This window comes from Mytilus edulis, chromosome 6 (genome assembly GCF_963676685.1).
Source record: "Mytilus edulis chromosome 6, xbMytEdul2.2, whole genome shotgun sequence".
NCBI lineage: Eukaryota > Metazoa > Mollusca > Bivalvia > Mytilida > Mytilidae > Mytilus > Mytilus edulis.
The window spans coordinates 20,116,892-20,136,538 of record NC_092349.1 but is presented as its reverse complement, the minus strand read 5'-3'; the positions used below and the strand labels follow the sequence as shown (position 1 = coordinate 20,136,538).

The window sequence follows — 19,647 nt, the reverse complement described above, 5'->3', positions numbered from 1 at the left end:
ATGTAATTTGAATAGACAGAAAAAATATTAGTCATTTCTTATAATTTAATTCTAAATTCCATTTTAAACCGTAGAAAACCATGAAAAAACGTTGATGACGTCAGTCACATGACTAAATTATGTCTATGGGCTCATAACAAAATAACGTCAGCCAATCAGAAGACGTGTTGCATCCAAAATTAAATTATTAAATTATAAATAACAAATACAGCTTTTCAATTAAATCAAAAGCTCTATAGACATTAACAATCAACATGATGCATAACAAAACATTACAAAACATTACAAAACATTACAAAACATTACAAAACATTACAAAACATTGTTTTGATTGAAACAACTATTCAAAACATAAAACATAAATATCACAAAATTGTTGAAAGAATATATAATATAAAGAATACAAAATATTAATAAAATATTAATTGAATATGTCATGGATTTTTGATTTATTGCATTTCTAAGTTCAAAACTAATGAAAAGTAATTAAGATTATTAAGTTGTATTATGAACCCTTAATATGTCATGGATTTTTGATTTATCGCATTTCAAAGTTCAGAACTAATGAAATGTAATTAAGATTATCAAGTTGTATTATGAACCCTCAGTTAAAATGAAATCTTTGTCAATTTTTTCAAGTTTTCAAGTCAAAGTCTTAAGATAATATTTTCATAAACGTAATTTCACAATAATGTCATTACAAACATTTTTGAAGAATTTGTCAACCTCTTCCAAATATAACCACAAAATGTATGTCAGAGTATTCCTTGGACAAAATGTTTTGCCGGCATTCTCAAAATAATTTATTAAAACAGAAATGGCAATGTCCATGTTTTAGGTCGCAAAACCTAAAATCACACTAATAAAAAATTAAAATAGCAGGACACAAGTCTATGACTTGTCGAAAAATTTGTGCAAGTGTGATGCAGACAACAACAATACAAGAAAACTATTTAAATAATAACAATGTGTCACTACAGCTAGGCAGTCAGTCTACACAATAATACTGATAATACGAGACAATCAAATATTTTGAAAATGATTCCATCACCATTTTGATGTATTAAACCATATTTTAATTTAAAAAGTATGAACATCTATTTAGTTAAATTTTTATTGATTGAGGAAAAAGTGCATTTTTATGTTGGTTTGATTTTGTGGTTTTCTTAACAAATATTTCTTACATACATGTACTGCATTGTGAAAATTTTCACTTTGCTTAACATTTGAATTTGTGATTTATTATATTTTTAGTATTAACATTGATAATTGTCTGGAACACTTCATCTAACTTCTAACTAACATCATATCATATGACTATTCACAAAGAAACTTTCGAACAAAACAATTCAGAGGATTTCTCTTAATATCATAACCAAAATGTCAAAGATATTATGCAATTATTATAAAATTTAAAATTAAAGTTATTCTTAAAGGTTTTTCAGAAGTATTGTGCAATTAAGGCGGTACCTAACACTACAGGGAGATAACTTTGTAAAAATCAGGTAAACATTTTAATCACATTGTATTGTTGAGGAAATATTAAGCTTCTCAATGATAAAAATTAGTCTTTGTCAAACTGCTACATATCCAACCAAATTTTTCTAAGAAAGTGGTTGGTTCAAAGTTTTTCCAAGAAAGTGGTTGGTTGAAATTTTTATATATCTGTCGAAAGGTCAAAGTAAATATTTTGTCAAAATTTTAAGAAAATTAAACGTGCCAAATTTATTTTAGTCTAGGTGTTTGGTACCACCTTAAGAGGAGTCAACTATATCACTTAAGAATTGTCATTGTAAGATTATTTGTGAAATAAGTTACAGTCCACTAATTCTGGCTTGATAAAGACTGACTACTTGATGACCCTGGTATACTATAGCCATCCTCTGGTTCCAGAACTTCTATCAAATATCTGATTGTTTTACTCCTGGTCCAACTGTAAGTATTGTCAAATCTTATAATATCTGAAATAAATATTACAATAGTTTTAATCTTGGAGGGAAAATCAGAGAATACATAGATTAAGTACATGTATGCACATGGCTTAAACATTATGATTGAATTACACAAAATTTAACAAGACTGGGTTTGAAAATTGATTACACACTACAATTCAACATTTGAGTTGTAGATTATATATAATCTGTTCATTCTGGCCCCAGAGGACTTTTAAATGTTTATATCATTCATACAGCTCCAAATATTATCTCCCTTTGGTACAAAAATTCCATTTTTTTTTAAATTATAATTGAAATATTTTTTTAACTCATTGGTGACCTATTTTTTAACTGGTTTATTCAAATAAACTGTCCTTAGATAAAAAAAATTGTAAAATTGGGCGATTTCTGTAATTTTGTTCTTTTTTTATCTCAATATTACCTTTATTTCTTTTATTAGATCAACAGAAAAAAAGTACCTTCACAAAAACGCATGCTTCTTTTGAAGGCAGATTGTGAGCTCAAATGAAAGGCCTATTTTTGTTTTATTTTTCGATTAATTATATGATAGTTCATTTATAGAAAAAAATAGCGAAATCCTATATTTAAAAAAAAAATCAATTCATACCAATGAGCCCCATTAATTGACATAAAAAAAAACTCAAAATGCAATTTTAAATTGTTGCGCTTACAACCCTGTCTCAAATTTTTGCAATAATAAAACATTACAATAATTTCTGAATTTACAGTACTTATATTAAAACTTACAAGTCCCTGCCTTACTACAGACAATACTACCATCCTCTAGTATCAGGTGACTATTGACTCTCTGGGAGGGGAATACCTCCTCCATGTCACCAGCCTTCTGTCGGGAATCTTTGGTCCTCCTATATATACCAAAACCTATATCAAAACCCTCGGTGGAAAACTGCCATCTGGAAAATGCACATTAAATTTATAATTTATAAAATCAATGTATCATTAAATTTTGTGCAGCACATTCTATTTCTTATTTTAACAAGAATGTGTCCAAAGTACACGGATGCCCCACTCGCACTATCCCTTTCCATGTTCCATGGACCGTGAAATTGGGTAATAATCTAATTTGGTATTAAAATTAGAAAGATTATACTATAGGGAACATATGTACTAAGTTTCAAGTTGATTGGACTTCAATTTTATCAAAAACTACCTTGACCAAAAACTTTCATTTTCTATGTTTAGTGGACCGTGAAATTGGGGTCAAAAGTCTAATTTGGCTTCAAAATTAAAAAGATTATATCATAAGCAACAAGTTTACTAAGTTTCAAGTTGATTGGACTTCAGCTTCACCAAAAACTACCTTGACCAAAAACTTTAACCTGAAGTGGGACGAACGGATGGACGGACCAACGGAAGGACACACAGACCAGAAAACATAATGCCCCTCTACTATCGTAGGTGGGGCATAATAATAATTTTGAATTTTAAAGAAACTAACTTTGAAACTCTACAATTCCGCTGCAATTGTTTGCACCTGTCTTAAGGTGGCTAGGGAGTTTTAAATTAAAATTTATAGAATTTTTTGATAACTTGTCAAAACAAGAGGCTCTCAAGAGCCTGAATCGCTCACCTGAATTTTTTTGGTTTAATCTCTTATCAATGATTATTTTGGCTTTTCAATTTATTTAAATGTTCTTTGAATCATCCTATTTTCTTCAAAAGCAAAAAAAAATCATTTTCTCCTATGTTCTATTTTAGCCATAGGAGCTATGTTTCTTGACATACAAGGAAATGAAATATAAAATTTATACTAGATACTCTGAAACTCTGAAACTCATTTAGCCTAAGTTTGGCTGAAATTGATACAGCAGTTTCATAAGAGAAGATTTTTTAAAGTAAGTCAACATGATGAACAAATTGTGAAAAAAGTCTTTAAAGGGCAATAACTCCTAAAGAGGTCAATTGACAATTTTGGTCAAATTGACTTATTTGTAGATCTTACTTTGCTGATCATATTTGCTGTTTACAGTTTATCTTTATCTATAATAATATTCAAGATAATGACCAAAAACTGCAAAATTTCCTTAAAATTACCAATTAAGTGGCAGCAACCCAACAATTGGATGTTTGATTCATCTGAAAATTTCAGGGCTGATAGATATTGACCTAATGAACATTTTTACTCCATGTCAGATTTGCTCTTAATGCTTTCGTTTTTGAGATATAAGCCAAAAACTGCATTTGACCCCTATGTTCTATTTTAAGTAACGGCGGCCATGTTTTTTGACGGATCAAAAATCAAAGCACACACTTTGTGCAGGATAATCTAAGGAACAACCATGCTAAGTTTAAACCAAATCCATTCAGTAGTTTCAGAGGAGAAGATTTTTTAAAGTTAGCAAATATGATGAACAAATTGTGAAAAATTGTCATTAAAGGACAATAACCCCTTAAGGGGTCAATTGACAATTTTGGTCATATTAACTTATTTGTAGATCTTACTTTGCTGATCTTTTTTGCTGTTTACAGTTTATCTTTATCTATAATAATATTCAAGATAATGACCAAAAACTGCAAAATTTCCTTAAAATTACCAATTAAGTGGCAGCAACCCAACAATGGTTTGTTTGATTCATCTGAAAATTTCAGGGCTGATAGATCTTGACCTAAATGAACATTTTTACTACATGTCAGATTTGCTCTAAATGCTTTCGTTTTTGAGATATAAGCCAAAAACTGCATTTGACCCCTATGTTCTATTTTAAGTAACGGCGGCCATGTTTTTTGACGGATCAAAAATCAAAGCACACACTTTGTGCAGGATAATCTAAGGAACAACCATGCTAAGTTTTAAACCAAATCCATTCAGTAGTTTCAGAGGAGAAGATTTTTTAAAGTTAGCAAATATGATGAACAAATTGTGAAAAATTGTCATTAAAGGACAATAACCCCTTAAGGGGTCAATTGACAATTTTGGTCATATTAACTTATTTGTAGATCTTACTTTGCTGATCTTTTTTGCTGTTTACAGTTTATCTTTTATCTATAATAATATTCAAGATAATGACCAAAAACTGCAAAATTTCCTTAAAATTACCAATTAAGTGGCAGCAACCCAACAATGGTTTGTTTGATTCATCTGAAAATTTCAGGGACGACGACGGACGCCAAGTGATGAGAAAAGCTCACATGGCCTTTTAGGCCAGGTGAGCTAATGAAGTTTTTATCATGCTTTTTTCAAAAATATATTAAAAAGTATTGGTCACCAGACTTTTTTTCACGCTGCAGGTTGTGCAAAATTGTCCGATTTTGTATAGAATATGCATGGAAAATCAAATTTTGTGTGATAAAAAGAAAACGTACTATCAGAACTTTAAGATAAAATGTAAGAAGATTGCTCTTATAACATGCTTTCAGACAAGAAAAAGAAAAAAAGGGGATACCGAACTTGTTTTTTTGCTACATATCAAAATAGGTAAATTCATAACACTTTCTATTATAAAAAGTACTTTATCTGAGTTATCTCCCCTTATTTGGCAAAGTTGAAAAAAATGTTATCAAACACAAACAAGGTGTTATAGAGAAATTACAGCTGTAATTATGATAAAACACACATTTTTCTATATTTATATCAAAAGTTTTTTACTTTAATAAATTATAACTAGTGTATGGAGAGTTGACTTATTGGCACTCAAACCATATCTTTTTATATCTATTTACCGTATAATACAATTAGGAACTTTGACAGTATAATCTAATTGTAAAGAAGATCCTCTCCCCACTTCTACTGAGGTTAAATTCTCTGCCTCTAAATCATATTTCCTGTAAAATTCTTTTGGCACAACTCCTCCCGGGCAGATCTGCAAAATAATAAAATTGTCAAGGGTCATAACTTGTCTATCCTGTATGAACTTTGATGGATTAGATTCTTTACTGTTATTAACTTACTTAGCTTTTCTAATTTTTTTTACAATCACTTTATTATGAATAGTAGGGTAACTATGAGCTTCAACATATCTCAACCTTGACCTTTACTCAAGGTCCACATCTGCATCAACATAACTTCCATCCCATTAGGTAATACCATATTAACTAAAACAAATCTAGTCTTTGACCTAAACTTAGGGTCACCATCTGGGTCAACACATCTTCTATCCAAAATTGGTAGGAGGCTAAACTAGATCTTACCTTTGACATTCATTTATATTCACCATCAGGATACCACCCTAATGAGCATGCAGTTACAAAAGATTGTACCTTGTACCAACACTTAGGGTCATCCTCTGAATTAATACAAGTTCCAACTAGTTGACCATGTGGTTTCAAGAGATCTCATTTTGACATATACAATAATACCTGGATCAACATAAGTCAATTCATGTTAATAGGTTGCCAGTGTTCTAGGATTCCCATTACCCGTTACCCGGGGTAAGTGGATTAGGACAAGGGTAAGTCATTTTTTAGCCTTTGTCACCCGGTGGTAAGTCAATTTTCAAGTTCGGGGAAGCCGAAAAACTCTTGAAATTTCCCGGTCCTCTTCAATTTTCCCATATCTGCTTTTTATTTTTATTAAATCACGAGAAAAAACTTTGATAAAAGATCGAAGATTTTGTCGATGTCTATCGGCGCTTTTATTCAAGCACTCGTTTACTAGGTGTAATCAAGCGCAAAAGAGACCACATTCTTCTCCTATCATTCTAAAAGTCGGTCACGGTGTCGGTAAAATCGGAAAATCCGGATTGATAACTGGTGCTTAAATCGGGACATAAACGATTTTTTTTCTTGTCATCGGAGGAAAATAAACTTACAGTTGCATTTATTATAGCTCTTAATAAATGACATAGTAATAACTATAACATATTTGTCAAATTTAGTAAGAAATCGTTTTTTTTGCGCCGTCCGCATTGGTTGGCGGATTTAACTTTTAGATGTGGGTAAGTAATTTTTTTATTGATCTTACCCGTGGTAAGTCAAGGTGCCAAAAAAATCCTAGAACACTGGTTGCCACAAAAAAGACCTTACCTTTGAACTACACTTAGGGTCACCATCAGGATCTACAGAAGTTCCACCCCAGTGGCTAGGCAATTGGTCTTTGTCTATATACTTATACAATTCATCTTTGTAATTACCTTAAAAAAAGAAACAAATAATATAACTTATTAGAATGAGTATTTCTGATAGGCCAGTCAAATCCAAGGATAAAAAAAATAATGGTATATCTCAAACTAATGTATAGTATTAAGAAAACACACAAAGTCACAGACTCATTTTATTATTTATTTATAGGATAACTAATTGAAGAATTCAAATAGAGAAAAATATTCAAAAAGTGAACGAACAACACATTGCATTGTCATTTTAGGCTACTGATAGAGACAAATTAGTAAAAGTTTTACCGCAAGTCGTCAAAATGTCCCTATCATGATTTGTCAGAGGTCTAAAAAGAATTATCGTTGCTTTTATTTCTGGATTTTTTTTAACATGATATACATTTATTTTATTATCTTAAAACAAGTGTACATTTTATCATCATGCACCAAAAATCTTAAAATATAATTTGAACAGCTTGTATGCAACATTATTCTACAAAGCTGATCACTAACTTTATTCCCATGAACTTTATATAAAATATGTCTGAATACTTTCCTATCTTCACATATATAGAAAGGATAGAACAATTGAGACAATAGCACAACAGGAAACTAGAAATACTGTGGATTCATTTATTTTTTGGGGTACAGTAAAATTCAACGAGAAACCACATCCTTCATAACAATGTTGTACTGAAAATTGTTACTAATTCCAGCTTCATAATTATATTGTGGTTGGTTAAGCCATTAAATGCATGTAAAAAGCAATACTCAGCGTACAAATAAAAAGCTGCTTGGTGGTAGAAATCAATTCTCCCCTCAAAACTAAAAGCTTTCAGTTTTAATGGCAATACAAATATGATTGAGGCAAGCATCATTATTCATTTTTAGATAAATATCCCTTAAGCAACATAGAATTGCTTGGTCTAGTTGATTTGTTTTATGTGTGCCAATCCTGTAGAAGGCAAGCAGAAAAAATTACAGCTACGCTTCAAACTAAAATTGACACAAACTAAAATTCATTTTTTTTTAATATAATTCCTAAGTCAGTATCATTTTGATAACTATCTTTATCAATAAGTTTATGCTTAACTTACAGTTTGCTAGACGAAGTAGAAAATGAGAAATTTTGGATGTTTAAGCAAAAGTTTTCAACTGCATTGTGAAATACATTTCCAAATAGAAATTTTAATAGTGATCACAGGTTCAGTTCATGTTTGACCCAACCTTAACAATAAGCAAACATTTCAACGTTCCAATGTCTCTATAAAGATTTAATAAAATTTCAAGATGTCACTCCATAATTTTAGCAAACTAATACAACTTAGTTTATTTTGAGTTATTTTCCTTTAGCACCAGTTGATTTGTCAATATGCTGATTTCTGACATGTAAATGGAAAATATTCTGTGAATAAAAATATGATTGCCATGGTGGTACAAATTTACATGTAGCATTTTAAGAATTAATGGGTTATATATAAGGAGTATCTTTACCTTCTTTAAACATGTTCAAAGGAAGACATTCTCCTTGCAAATGAATGTTAGTTATTTATACTCTTTCTAATAACAAAATATATCCTAAAGTTTCAGAAACAGTTTTAGGAAATTTATAAGTAACCTCTAAACTTGGTGAATGTAACCCCTTAAATTAAGTTAAAGTGACCTCTGTACTAGGTTTATGTAACCTCTGAACTAGGTTTAAGTGACCACTGAACTCAGTATATGTAACCTATGAACTTGGTGTAAGCAACTTCTTAACATCAATTTTAAGTTAACTTGTTTTGTTGAGTTGCTGTCAAATTGATCTTCACCCAAAAAATCTGTGTGTAGAAACTGAGGTTGTTTACAACACAGAAATTTTTCACAAACAATTTTCCAGTCTTTTGACAGAGCAGGTGTTTTTTTTTCCTGAAGCAGGTTCTTGAGGAATTAAATCCTTATCCTCTTGGTTTGAAATATAAAACCACTTACTTCCAAAGATGTGTATTTTTTTGGCAGTTTCTTCAGCAAGGAATGGTTTGACTAGATGAAATATCACAGGGAATATTCTTGGAGCTAAAAAAAGAAAGCAATCATTATCAAATATGTACTTATAGATTTTTGTCGATCATCTCAACGAGATTGATTTTCTCACTTGAGCCAGAAAGGCGAAAGTGAGAAGAGCAATCAAGTTGAGATGACCAATGATAATCTATTTATAAATATTTTACCTATGACAAGGTTGTTGATTTCATTGACAACGGGCATATGCACCCTTAGTTTCTAGAGATAATTTTTCATATCACTCTACTGTGCTGAGAAAGGAAATCAGTCAGTACGATCAAAGGAAAATTTTGTAAAATAGCAATAATGCATAGTATGTAGTAACTAATACAGTAACTATGTCTTTGCTAAAATACTTTTCATCTTTGTACTTTATTTGGTCTACAAACTTTTTTTATTCAAGTGTCACTGATGGGTCTTTTGAAGACCAAATACCCATCTGGCATAGAAAATTTGAATCCTTGAATAAACACAAAAGTCAATTATAACTATATATATAGGATATATATTAATAGAAACCTATAAAATATACACCTTACTAATACATAAGAATCCTTGAGTATATGCTGTTGTGTTTTTTTCTATGGTCAGGTTGTTGTCTCTTTGGCACATTCCTTATTTCCATTCTCAATTTTATGAGTTTATCAAACACTTGATGGGTACCATAATGTATTGTTCCTATCTTATTGTAAAAATAAGAAGATGCAGTATTACAACTGTCAACCAGAAACAAAATGAAGTGGAAGTTCATCTTATACAAAAATAAAGGGATTGGGTATGGTAGAACTATCCACAAAAGTTCAAATGAAGTGAATCCAAGCAATTATTGGCAACCTTTGAAGTTTTGTATTTTTTTTATTTACTTCTGCTTTTACATATATTCGTAGTATATCGCTTTTTTTTTGAAATTTTTCTTTGATCATACTGACTGATAATTTCCTTTATCAGCACATTAGAGTGTTTTTAAATATTATTGTTAGAAACTAAGGGTGCATGTGTGGTTGTCAATGAAATTAATAACGTCTTCATATGTAAAATATCGATAAACAACACCAATTCAAGCGAGAAAATAAATCCTGTTGAGATGACATACGATAATCTTTAAGAATCACATAAGCTTTTTAATTGCATGCTTGGTGATATCTATTTTAGTTTAAAATTTTTGTTCATTAAATATATTCACAAGGAGCTTTTTAAACATCAGTTTTGTAACTATAGCAATACAAAATACAGGGGCGTAGCTAGAAAGAAATATTGTGCAAGCAACTTCTGCCGAGCCGAGCGAGGCGAAAAATGTTTGGGACCTTTTTATGCAGAAAAATGTTTTCTTTTTCGGTTTTCGGTCATAGGACGGTTAAAAGAGGAGTTATATGTAGATAGGACTTATAAAAAATTTATGAATGTAAAACTATTAATAAATCTTCTGAATAGAGTAATACATAAACAACAAAATTGAGAATGGAAATGGGGAATGTGCCAAAGAGACAACAACCCGACCACAGAGCAGACAACAGCAGAAGGTCACCAACAGGTCTTCAATGCAACGAGAAATTCCCGCAGCTGGCCCCTAAACAAATATATACTAGTTTAGTGATAATGAACGCCATACTAAACTCCAAATTGTACACAAGAAACTAAAAGTTAAAATAATACAAGACTAAAAAAGGCCAGAGGCTCCTGACTTGGGACAGGCGCAAAAATGTGGCGGGTTAAACATGTTTGTGATATCTCAACCCTCCCCCTATACCTCTAGCCAATGCATAAAGGTAAACGCATAATAATACGCACATTTAAATTCACATATTTGTGATACAGAATTTACTCAAAATTGTCCAAAATCTGCTCTTCGGGTCTAGGCAGAAACAAACTTCTCTATTACTTTAATTGTCAATATTCACACTGAAATGCCGATGAATATGCAATAATGCTAGTAACTGTCGTCGTTCATTGTTGATCATTTTCACCATACGCAAAAAATAATGAGACTTTCCAATACTGTTTTGGCGTGTTTGCAGGGTGATTGGCTCTGGTAGTCTGTCAACCACATCGCCTCGGCATATTTTTAACAATATCGAAGGGTTCTGATAATTCTAATGCCGATTGGTACATCTCATTCCAAACTGATGAACCGTAAACTGTAAAATGTGCTCTTTAATTGTCAATATTCACACTGAAATGCCGATGAATATGCAATAATGCTAGTAACTGTCGTCGTTCATTGTTGATCGTTTTCAACATACGCAAAAAATAATGAGACTTTCCAATACTGTTTTGGCGTGTTTGCAGGGTGATTGGCTCTGGTAGTCTGTCGACCACATCTCCTCGGCATATTTTTAACGATATCGAAGGGTTCTGATAATTCTAATGCCGATTGGTACATCTCATTCCAAACTGATGAACCGTAAACTGTAAAATGTGCTCTTTAATTGTCAATATTCACACTGAAATGCCGATGATTATGCAATAATGCTAGTAACTGTCGTCGTTCATTGTTGATCGTTTTCAACATACGCAAAAAATAATGAGACTTTCCAATACTGTTTTGGCGTGTTTGCAGGGTGATTGGCTCTAGTAGTCTGTCGACCACATCGCCTCGGCATATTTTTAACGATATCGAAGGGTTCTGATAATTCTAATGCCGATTGGTACATCTCATTCCAAACTGATGAACCGTAAACTGTAAAATGTGCTCTTTAATTGTCAATATTCACACTGAAATGCCGATGAATATGCAATAATGCTAGTAACTGTCGTCGTTCATTGTTGATCGTTTTCAACATACGCAAAAAATAATGAGACTTTCCAATACTGTTTTGGCGTGTTTGCAGGGTGATTGGCTCTGGTAGTCTGTCGACCACATCGCCTCGGCATATTTTTAACGATATCGAAGGGTTCTGATAATTCTAATGCCGATTGGTACATCTCATTCCAAACTGATGAACCCTAAACTGTAAAATGTGCTCCAAAAACTACATAGACTGAGTATTACAAATTCAAATCTTGTAAAAGATACAAGTTACTGTCCGATTTTGTCATAATCTCCAAGAACACTTTTTTTTGAAACCAAATGCCGTTATTTAATGATATTTCATCAATTTAAAAAGTGACAACATAGGTGTTTCCTTTAACATTCAATTTATAAATTTTTTTTTTGCCATTTTTTTTTTGCATGCCGAATCGATGTGCACGCAACTGCATGTTAGCGTATAGGGAGCTACGCGCCTGAAATAGTTGGGGACAAAATCTTCGTGAGATTTTAGACCACTCAATCGTCTACCTATATTATAACTAATAAAACAATGCATTTTACTTACCATTAATAACAAAAGCTATTTTAAGAGTTTCAGGATAATTATCTTCAACCATGGCAACTATTTCACAGAAACAATCAAGACCTAAAAATAGGAAAATAAAGCTAGAGCCTTAGTAGATTAAAACCAAACTTATCACACATTTGCCAATTAACACTACTTTTTCTGTTTACAAGTATGATCAAGTATTACTCACTTAAAAATTAATTACTAATGATTACAGGTTTCAAAGAAAAGATCACTGGTCATAAGCCAAATAATTTTAAAATCTTTTTTGGAGATTTTTTTCAATGGAAATTATATTACATTTAAGTATTTCTCCATCTTTCCCAAAGTATATTTCTACAGCTTGAACATACAATTTTCTGTCTTTTAGCATATACTCACCAGGTTTCCATAGATGTCTCCTGCTACAGTTCTCTAAATCATATATAACTACCACTTGGTCTACTCTAGAACCCACCTACAAAATATACACCTTACTAATACGTATACATAGTCAAATATTTGTCAATGGACATCTTGTATTATTTCTCAACAAGACCAATTATACTGCTTCTGCATGTAATTGATTGAGGTAATAATTTTTACACTGTAATTTTTGGGCCTTTTATAGCTGACTATGCAGTATGTGTTTTGCTCATTGTTGAAGGTCGTACTGTGACCTACAGTTATAAACTTCTATCCCATTTAGTCTTTGGACAATGTTGGAGGAGATTTGTCTAATTGACAATCATACCACATCTTCTTATTTTTATATTTAATGTATTATGTTACCTTTTGTGTTTGTTCTTTGAACATCACACTGTATAACTTCTCCAGTATATAAACTTTACTCAGAACAGCATCTGATTTTTTGGCTGATCTCAATAAACCTGAAAATAAAGAAGGCATTCTATACATACAGTGACAAATGACATATATAAGGTTAAAAAGAGGGGGGCTGACATGTTTAAAAAATACTTCATCAACCCAGCCACACATTCATATGACTGTCTCTAGTCTCGAACTTTAATAGTCGGTATTTGATGTTTGTTATACCGTACAGCGGGTTATTTTTCGCGGGTGTAAAATTTCGCCATTTACCTTGAATAAGTTATACATGGTATACGAAATATTTTGGCGGATTCAAAACTTTTATCAATACCTTTGAAGGTACACTTTGAAATTGGCTGAATTTATTTTGGCTATTATGTTCTGTCCTTGAAAAAAAGCGAAAATTTACATCCCGTGGAAATAACCCACTATACGGTATCCAAATATTTTTAAAATTTGTTGCTGACTTCAGATTTTGTATTTTCTTTATCAAAAAAACTCACAACTTTTCTTTTAATAATTATCTGGGCGATTAAAAACTTGAAATATTGAACAGCCAATTTATTATAACCAGACAGTGAGACCTAACCTGGTATTACCTTTTAAATCAATATTTCCAAATGGATCGATCCAGATTGGAGAGCCATCTTTACTGAACCCATGCAGACCTCCAGTGAAGTATTTCTTTAAAACTTCAGGTTCTGTGTAGTCCTGTAAAATCTTATCTGCTGACACTTTCTTCCTCCATTCAATATGCTAAAATAATAATACAATTTCTATCACTGAATTTATAAAGTATCAGCTGGGAAGTAACTTCTAACAATAAACACACAGATTAAATACTGTAAAATCAGAATATTTTTCGTGTATTATTACTGCAAAAACTAAAAAAAGAATCATTTTACAACCATGGATCTGCTTACCCTTCCGGAGCACCTGAGATCACCCCTAGTTTTTGGTGGGGTTTCGTGTTGTTTGTTTTCTATGTTGTGTCATGTGTACTATTGTTTGTCTGTTTGTCTTTTTCTTTTTTAGCCATGGCGTTGTCAGTTTATTTTAGATTTTTGAGTTTGACTGTCCCTTTGGTATCTTTCGTCACTCTTTTAAAGTAAAGTTGGAAGATAGGACAGTATATTTACAAACAATATATAAAAATTAACCTTTACATAAATATATAAACATGAAGAATGTGTAAAAAGAGAAAAAAAATAAATGTTTATCAGCTTAAGAAAGTAGCAATGTTCACACAATAGAATCTTTTACACAAATTATTGTCCAATATGTAGAAATTGTTCCATTCATCCAATTCAAGACTTACAGTAACAATTCAAATTTCTAAATCAAAAAATTTATTATTTTACTAGGCCCAAAGTATGACAAATTTTAAAAAGTGTTTATGAATGGTTAAAAGGTAACTTACATTTCTAAACATGAGTTCAGACTTCTTCAAATCGAAATTTCTGGCTGAAATAATACATAAATACAAATGTATATATAATCATGGAAATTTTATTACCAATCTATCAACACTGTATTCATTAAAATTTATTTTAAATTTGATGCTTTCAGCATTAATCACAATATACATTTTTCATTCTAAAACAACTGATCTGTTTAAAAAGCAAGTGTACCAACTGAATCATTGAATCATACCATGTTTTTTCTTTGAGATAAACGATAAAAAAAAGAGTTAATCAGATATAATTTAATCAAGAAAAAAATTAGAATGAAAAGTATCTGAAAGCATGCAAATGTTCTTTCTTTTTTTTAATATATTTTTACCTCTTAGCCATCTCAGTAGGTAGAAATCATCTTGTTCTGGACATAGTAAATCTGAAACTGCTTCTTTGAACTGAAAAAAATTACAATTTTAAGTTACTATAATGTATAAGCATACATTCTACAAGGATAAAAACTAGAGGCTCTTAAGAGCCGGTGTCGCTCAACTTGGTCTATGTGCATACGTTTTTGTACAAATGTATTAAACAAAGGAAACAGATGGATTCATGACAAAATTGTGTTTTGGTGATGGTGATGTGTTTGTAGATCATTCTTGCTACATACAATTTTCTCTATCTGTAATAAACTTGGCCTTTTAGTTAAAGAGGAAAAAAATTTGTAAAAACTTACCAAAACTTACCAAATTAATGAAAATTGTTAAAAATTGACTATAAAGGGCAATAACTCCTTAAGGGGTCAACTGGTCATTTTGGTCATGTTGACTTATTTATAGATCTTACTTTGCTGAACATTATTGCTGTTTACAGTTTATCTCTATCGTAATAGTATTCAAGATAATAAGGCCAATTAAAATGAATTGCTAGATTTTCATCCCCGCCCGCCCCTCTGAAATTGTCCTGCCCCCGATTTTTTTTAATTTAACAAAAATACGATTTCCGGATTTTGTTCATGTCCGTTAGCGGGAACCATCAATAATTTCGTTTCATTCAAAACTTCCTGTTTCAAATTTCGTTTTTGTATTTCTTCGAGTAATCTAACGAAAATGATTAAGGCGACATATTCTGCTGCTCTATCATGACAACATCATCTATCGAGAATAGAGATTGATAACGAGAAGGGCATAAAATATTCGAGTTACGAGTAAAACGTATTGTCCTTGAACGCAAATTGCGGTAGTCACAAGTGAATCGAAAACAGTGTTTTTTTCTTTATTAATACAATGACTTTGTGTCAGAAAATTTGGACTGTGAATGATATCCAAAGCGCAAGAATCGTAGAACAAATTGGTACAAAAAACATGACTGGATTAAAGAAATTGACACAAGCACATGTTTAATTTATGACCGTATATTGAGAAAAAGAAAAGTCGACAAACACGCATTTTAATTATAACAAGCCATTGGCTATTGTTTTTGTTGACAAACAGCAAACACCCTCTGTAACTGTCCCAATACCCTCAATTTAGTCATTAAACAATAACTATTTTTCGGTTAAGTTCATGTTTTACATCATAATTACATTTGTACTTTCAACACTGAGGTTACATTTTATTCTGTACTCATAATACTTGTGTTGCATACAATTGTACCAATACATTTTATTGATTATATTGGGACTACAAACCATTGCTTAGAAAGCAAAATAAATTTTGCGTAGGTATAGTCCAACTGAAGAGAGCATTTCTCTTCTTTTTGATGTATACTATAAATAGGTTTCTAAAGCGGCAATTACATGTATAACAGTGGTTGCCAATCAGGGATTTTTATTTAAGAGTATAAAAAAAAGTGTAGGATTCCTTATACAGCATGTATATTCATTATACAAGCTTGTTTTCCACTAGCGTATACCCTGCGATATGAAGAACTCGTCACATGGGTTTCATATGAAATAAAATTTAAAAAATAAAATCCTCCCACCCGCCCCATTCTTTTCAAAAATTTGGATGAAAATCTACTAATTAATTTTAGTTGGCCTAACCAAAAACGGCAAAAATTCCTTAAAAAATACCAATTCAGGGGCAGCAACCCAACAACCAGTTGTCTAATTCATCTGAAAATTTCAGGGCAGATAGATATTTACTTGATAAACAAGTTAACCTCGTAAGATTTGCTGTAAACAGTCAGGGGACTTACTTAAATGAGTGATTTTCTAAATCACTCATTTAAGTAACATTATTTCCATACAGATTGGAAGTAAGAGTTGTCTTTCTTTAATAATCACCTATTTAAGTAGTACAAATTAATTACTAGAAGAAGTGATTGAATTTTATTATAGCTTTAAATATAGAATACTAATGATCCAGGGGCTACATTGTAATTATGTTTCTAAACTTATCAGAACCAACATCTGTGTTGTCCAGGATGACCAGGTCATTTCAGGTGATGACCTTGTACTGAATCTAGGATAATGACATAAAAATCACTTGTTAAGTATCATATATACATCAATTTCCTTCCCACAAATCACTTCTTTAAGTATCATTATTTTAATAACCCCCACTAATTTCAACACCCCTGAACAGTGAAATTTTTATCAGGAACAGTAGAATTTTATTACATAATCTGAAAGATGAAACCTTGATGAACTTTACAGGAAAAATACTCCCACTGCTGGGGAAAATCTGTTAAGAAAGTATGAGTTTATTATGTAAAGCCATTATTATAGCATTTTTTCAACTAAAATAGAATTTTCAGATAAATGATAGCATCAAAGGCATAAACCTTGCAACATACATGTACATGTAAAAGAAGAAAAAAGTTCATTTTTTCCAATTTTATTAATGAAAAGATATTATAAAAACCTATGTGTTTAAAATTTTGGTAAAACTACAAAATCACAATTTGTGACAAAACTTCAATTTTGCTACTCAAATAAGTGATTTAAAAATCACTTATCAGTAAGTCCCCTGACTGGTAAATGCTTAAGTTCCAGAGTTATAAGCCAAACTCTACATTTTACCCCTATGTTCTATTTTTATCCATGGCAGCCATCTTGTTTGGTTGGCTGGGTCACCGCACACATTTTTAAAATTAAATACCCTTATAATGATTGTGGTTAAGTTTGGTAAAATTTGGTCAAGTAGTTTCAGAGGAGAAGATTTTTGTAAAAGATTACAAAAATTTACAAAAAAATTGTAAAAATGACTTTGAAGGGCAATAACTCCTTAAGGGGTCAACTGACCGTTTTGATCATATTGACTTATTTGTAGATCTTACTTTGCTGAACATTATTGCTGTTTACAGTTTATCTCTATCTATAATAATTTTCAAGATTATAACCAAAAATGGAAAAAATCCTTAAAATTACTAATTCAGGGGCAGCAACCCAACAACCCATTGTCCAATTCATCTGAAAATTTCATGTCCCATGCTCTAAATGCTTTTGTTTTAAAGTAATAAGCCAAAATATACATCTTACCCCTTTGTTCTATTTTTAGCCATGGCTGCCATCTTAGTTGGTTTGGGGGGTCATCAGACACAGTTTTTAAACTAGATACTCCAATGATGATTGTGGCAAAGTTTGGTTAATTTGGCCCAGAAGTTTCAGAGGAGAAGATTTTTGTAAAAGTTAACGACAGACGCCGAACGCCGAAGGACTCCAAGTGATGAGAAATCTAAAAAGAAGACGCAATATGATTGTCAATTAGACAACTCTCCACAAGAGACCCAATGAACAGAAACTAAAAGCTATTATAGGTCACCCTACGGCCTTCAACTACATGTACATATGTATGAGCAAAGCCAATTCTGCTTAAGGTTAATTTGTCTGTATCTGCACATATTTCTCGGTTGGAAAATTCAATACATGAAAGTAAGTACCTTTCTTGAACTACATGTACATGATCATCAATTACGCAAGACCTTAATATATTTATCATCCCGAATATGTGTACTCCATGCAGTATAGCATCAAACTTTTTCACCCATCTGCTCAACATGTATTGAACATATTGGTAGTGACATAATCCATACATTTTGGTCATGTGATGATGTAAATCACATGACACATAACTAAATACTGTACGATGTATAATCCCAAACATTATGTTTGTTTGTGAAACTGGGACAGGGTATATTACTCCTGTAAGCTTAACCTTATATTTTGTACCTGTGTACATGGTGTATGAAGTTACTGCGAAAAATGTTGCTTTACTTGGTTTTTCTTTATTCAAAATGAACTAAATCAACATGGATCTAAAATGAATGTCTCCTTGAATAAAAGTCTAACAAAAATGTGAAAACATGATACATTTTGTACATTAAAAATTTATTAGATAATTTATTGACCAGTGTCTGTGAACGAGAAATGAAGAGGGGCAATACAATAAACTCCTATATATTCAGCGAAATTAAATAATTACTTTCTGTAATGCAATTGCTTGTTTCTCATTTAGGTCACCAACATGACCACTCATTCTACAATGTAAGTCTTTTCAATATGTTAAACTGTCACAAACACACTGTGTTGATATTTGTATCCATTTCCGGCTGAAATAATTTTAACACACGGAACAAAGACGGTTGTGTAAAACCGGGATAAAGGTGGCACGGTAGTATTTCCTGGCCCATAAGGGATAATGATAGTCTTTTTTAAAATTTTCACCACTTTCTAACACTGCAAAAAATTCTACATTCACAGTTAACTGAAGTACTTTCATTTCACTATTCAGAAATGAATTTGAATAATGTATCATGACCGTTTACTTTTTTTGCTATTTTTGATCATTTTTAAAAACCTAAGGCCACTAGTACTTTTAGGTCTTTTACGGTGCAGTGAATACAAAATTTAAAAAAATTCTCAAAAAATCATTTCCATCTGTATGTAAATTATTTCATATTTATCTACACCTGATTCATCCCTCAGTTTGGGAAAGTATGTTCAGTTGATACCGTATTTTTTGTCCAATCACACTGTTTAGATACATTTACCTATAAGTACCTAAATTCGGGAATGCAAATACTACCGTGCCACCTAAATCACTCTTCTCTATTTGACAAAAAAAAAAACAAT

The 19,647-nt window shown here is 31.4% G+C and overlaps 1 protein-coding gene across 2 annotated transcripts; it reads right to left on the bottom strand.

The window, feature by feature from the left end:
• Positions 1-779: 779 nt before the first annotated feature.
• LOC139527327 (SEC14-like protein 2) lies at positions 780-19,142 on the bottom strand. Of its 2 annotated transcripts, XR_011665324.1 has the most exons (13): positions 18,998-19,130; positions 14,959-15,028; positions 14,597-14,640; positions 13,776-13,932; positions 13,138-13,235; positions 12,748-12,823; positions 12,364-12,444; positions 8,978-9,061; positions 6,939-7,045; positions 5,637-5,776; positions 2,703-2,869; positions 1,587-1,961; positions 780-1,332 (listed from the first exon to the last, which is right to left on the bottom strand). XR_011665324.1 is itself a non-coding variant. In XM_071322691.1 (12 exons), the coding sequence occupies exons 1-12, from the start codon at positions 19,049-19,051 to the stop codon at positions 1,825-1,827; spliced, it is 1,215 nt and encodes a 404-aa protein (XP_071178792.1). In that variant the 5' UTR covers positions 19,052-19,142; the 3' UTR covers positions 780-1,824. The 2 variants fall into 2 exon arrangements, 1 of the variants encoding a protein (XP_071178792.1); XM_071322691.1 differs by having other exon boundaries at positions 780-1,961; positions 18,998-19,142.
• Between the last annotated feature and the right edge of the window lie 505 nt (positions 19,143-19,647).

What these genes read in the sequence shown, in the direction of transcription:
- LOC139527327 (XM_071322691.1), bottom strand. Translation starts at nt 19,051, where the DNA reads ATGAGTGGTCATGTTGGTGACCTAAATGAGAAACAAGCAATTGCATTA. An exon ending in GAGACATCTATGGAAACCTG is followed by an intron (nt 12,445 to 12,747) that starts GTGAGTATATGC and finishes TCCTATTTTTAG; the next exon opens with GTCTTGATTGTTTCTGTGAA. An exon ending in AAAAATACACATCTTTGGAA is followed by an intron (nt 7,046 to 8,977) that starts GTAAGTGGTTTT and finishes TCTTTTTTTAAG; the next exon opens with GTAATTACAAAGATGAATTG.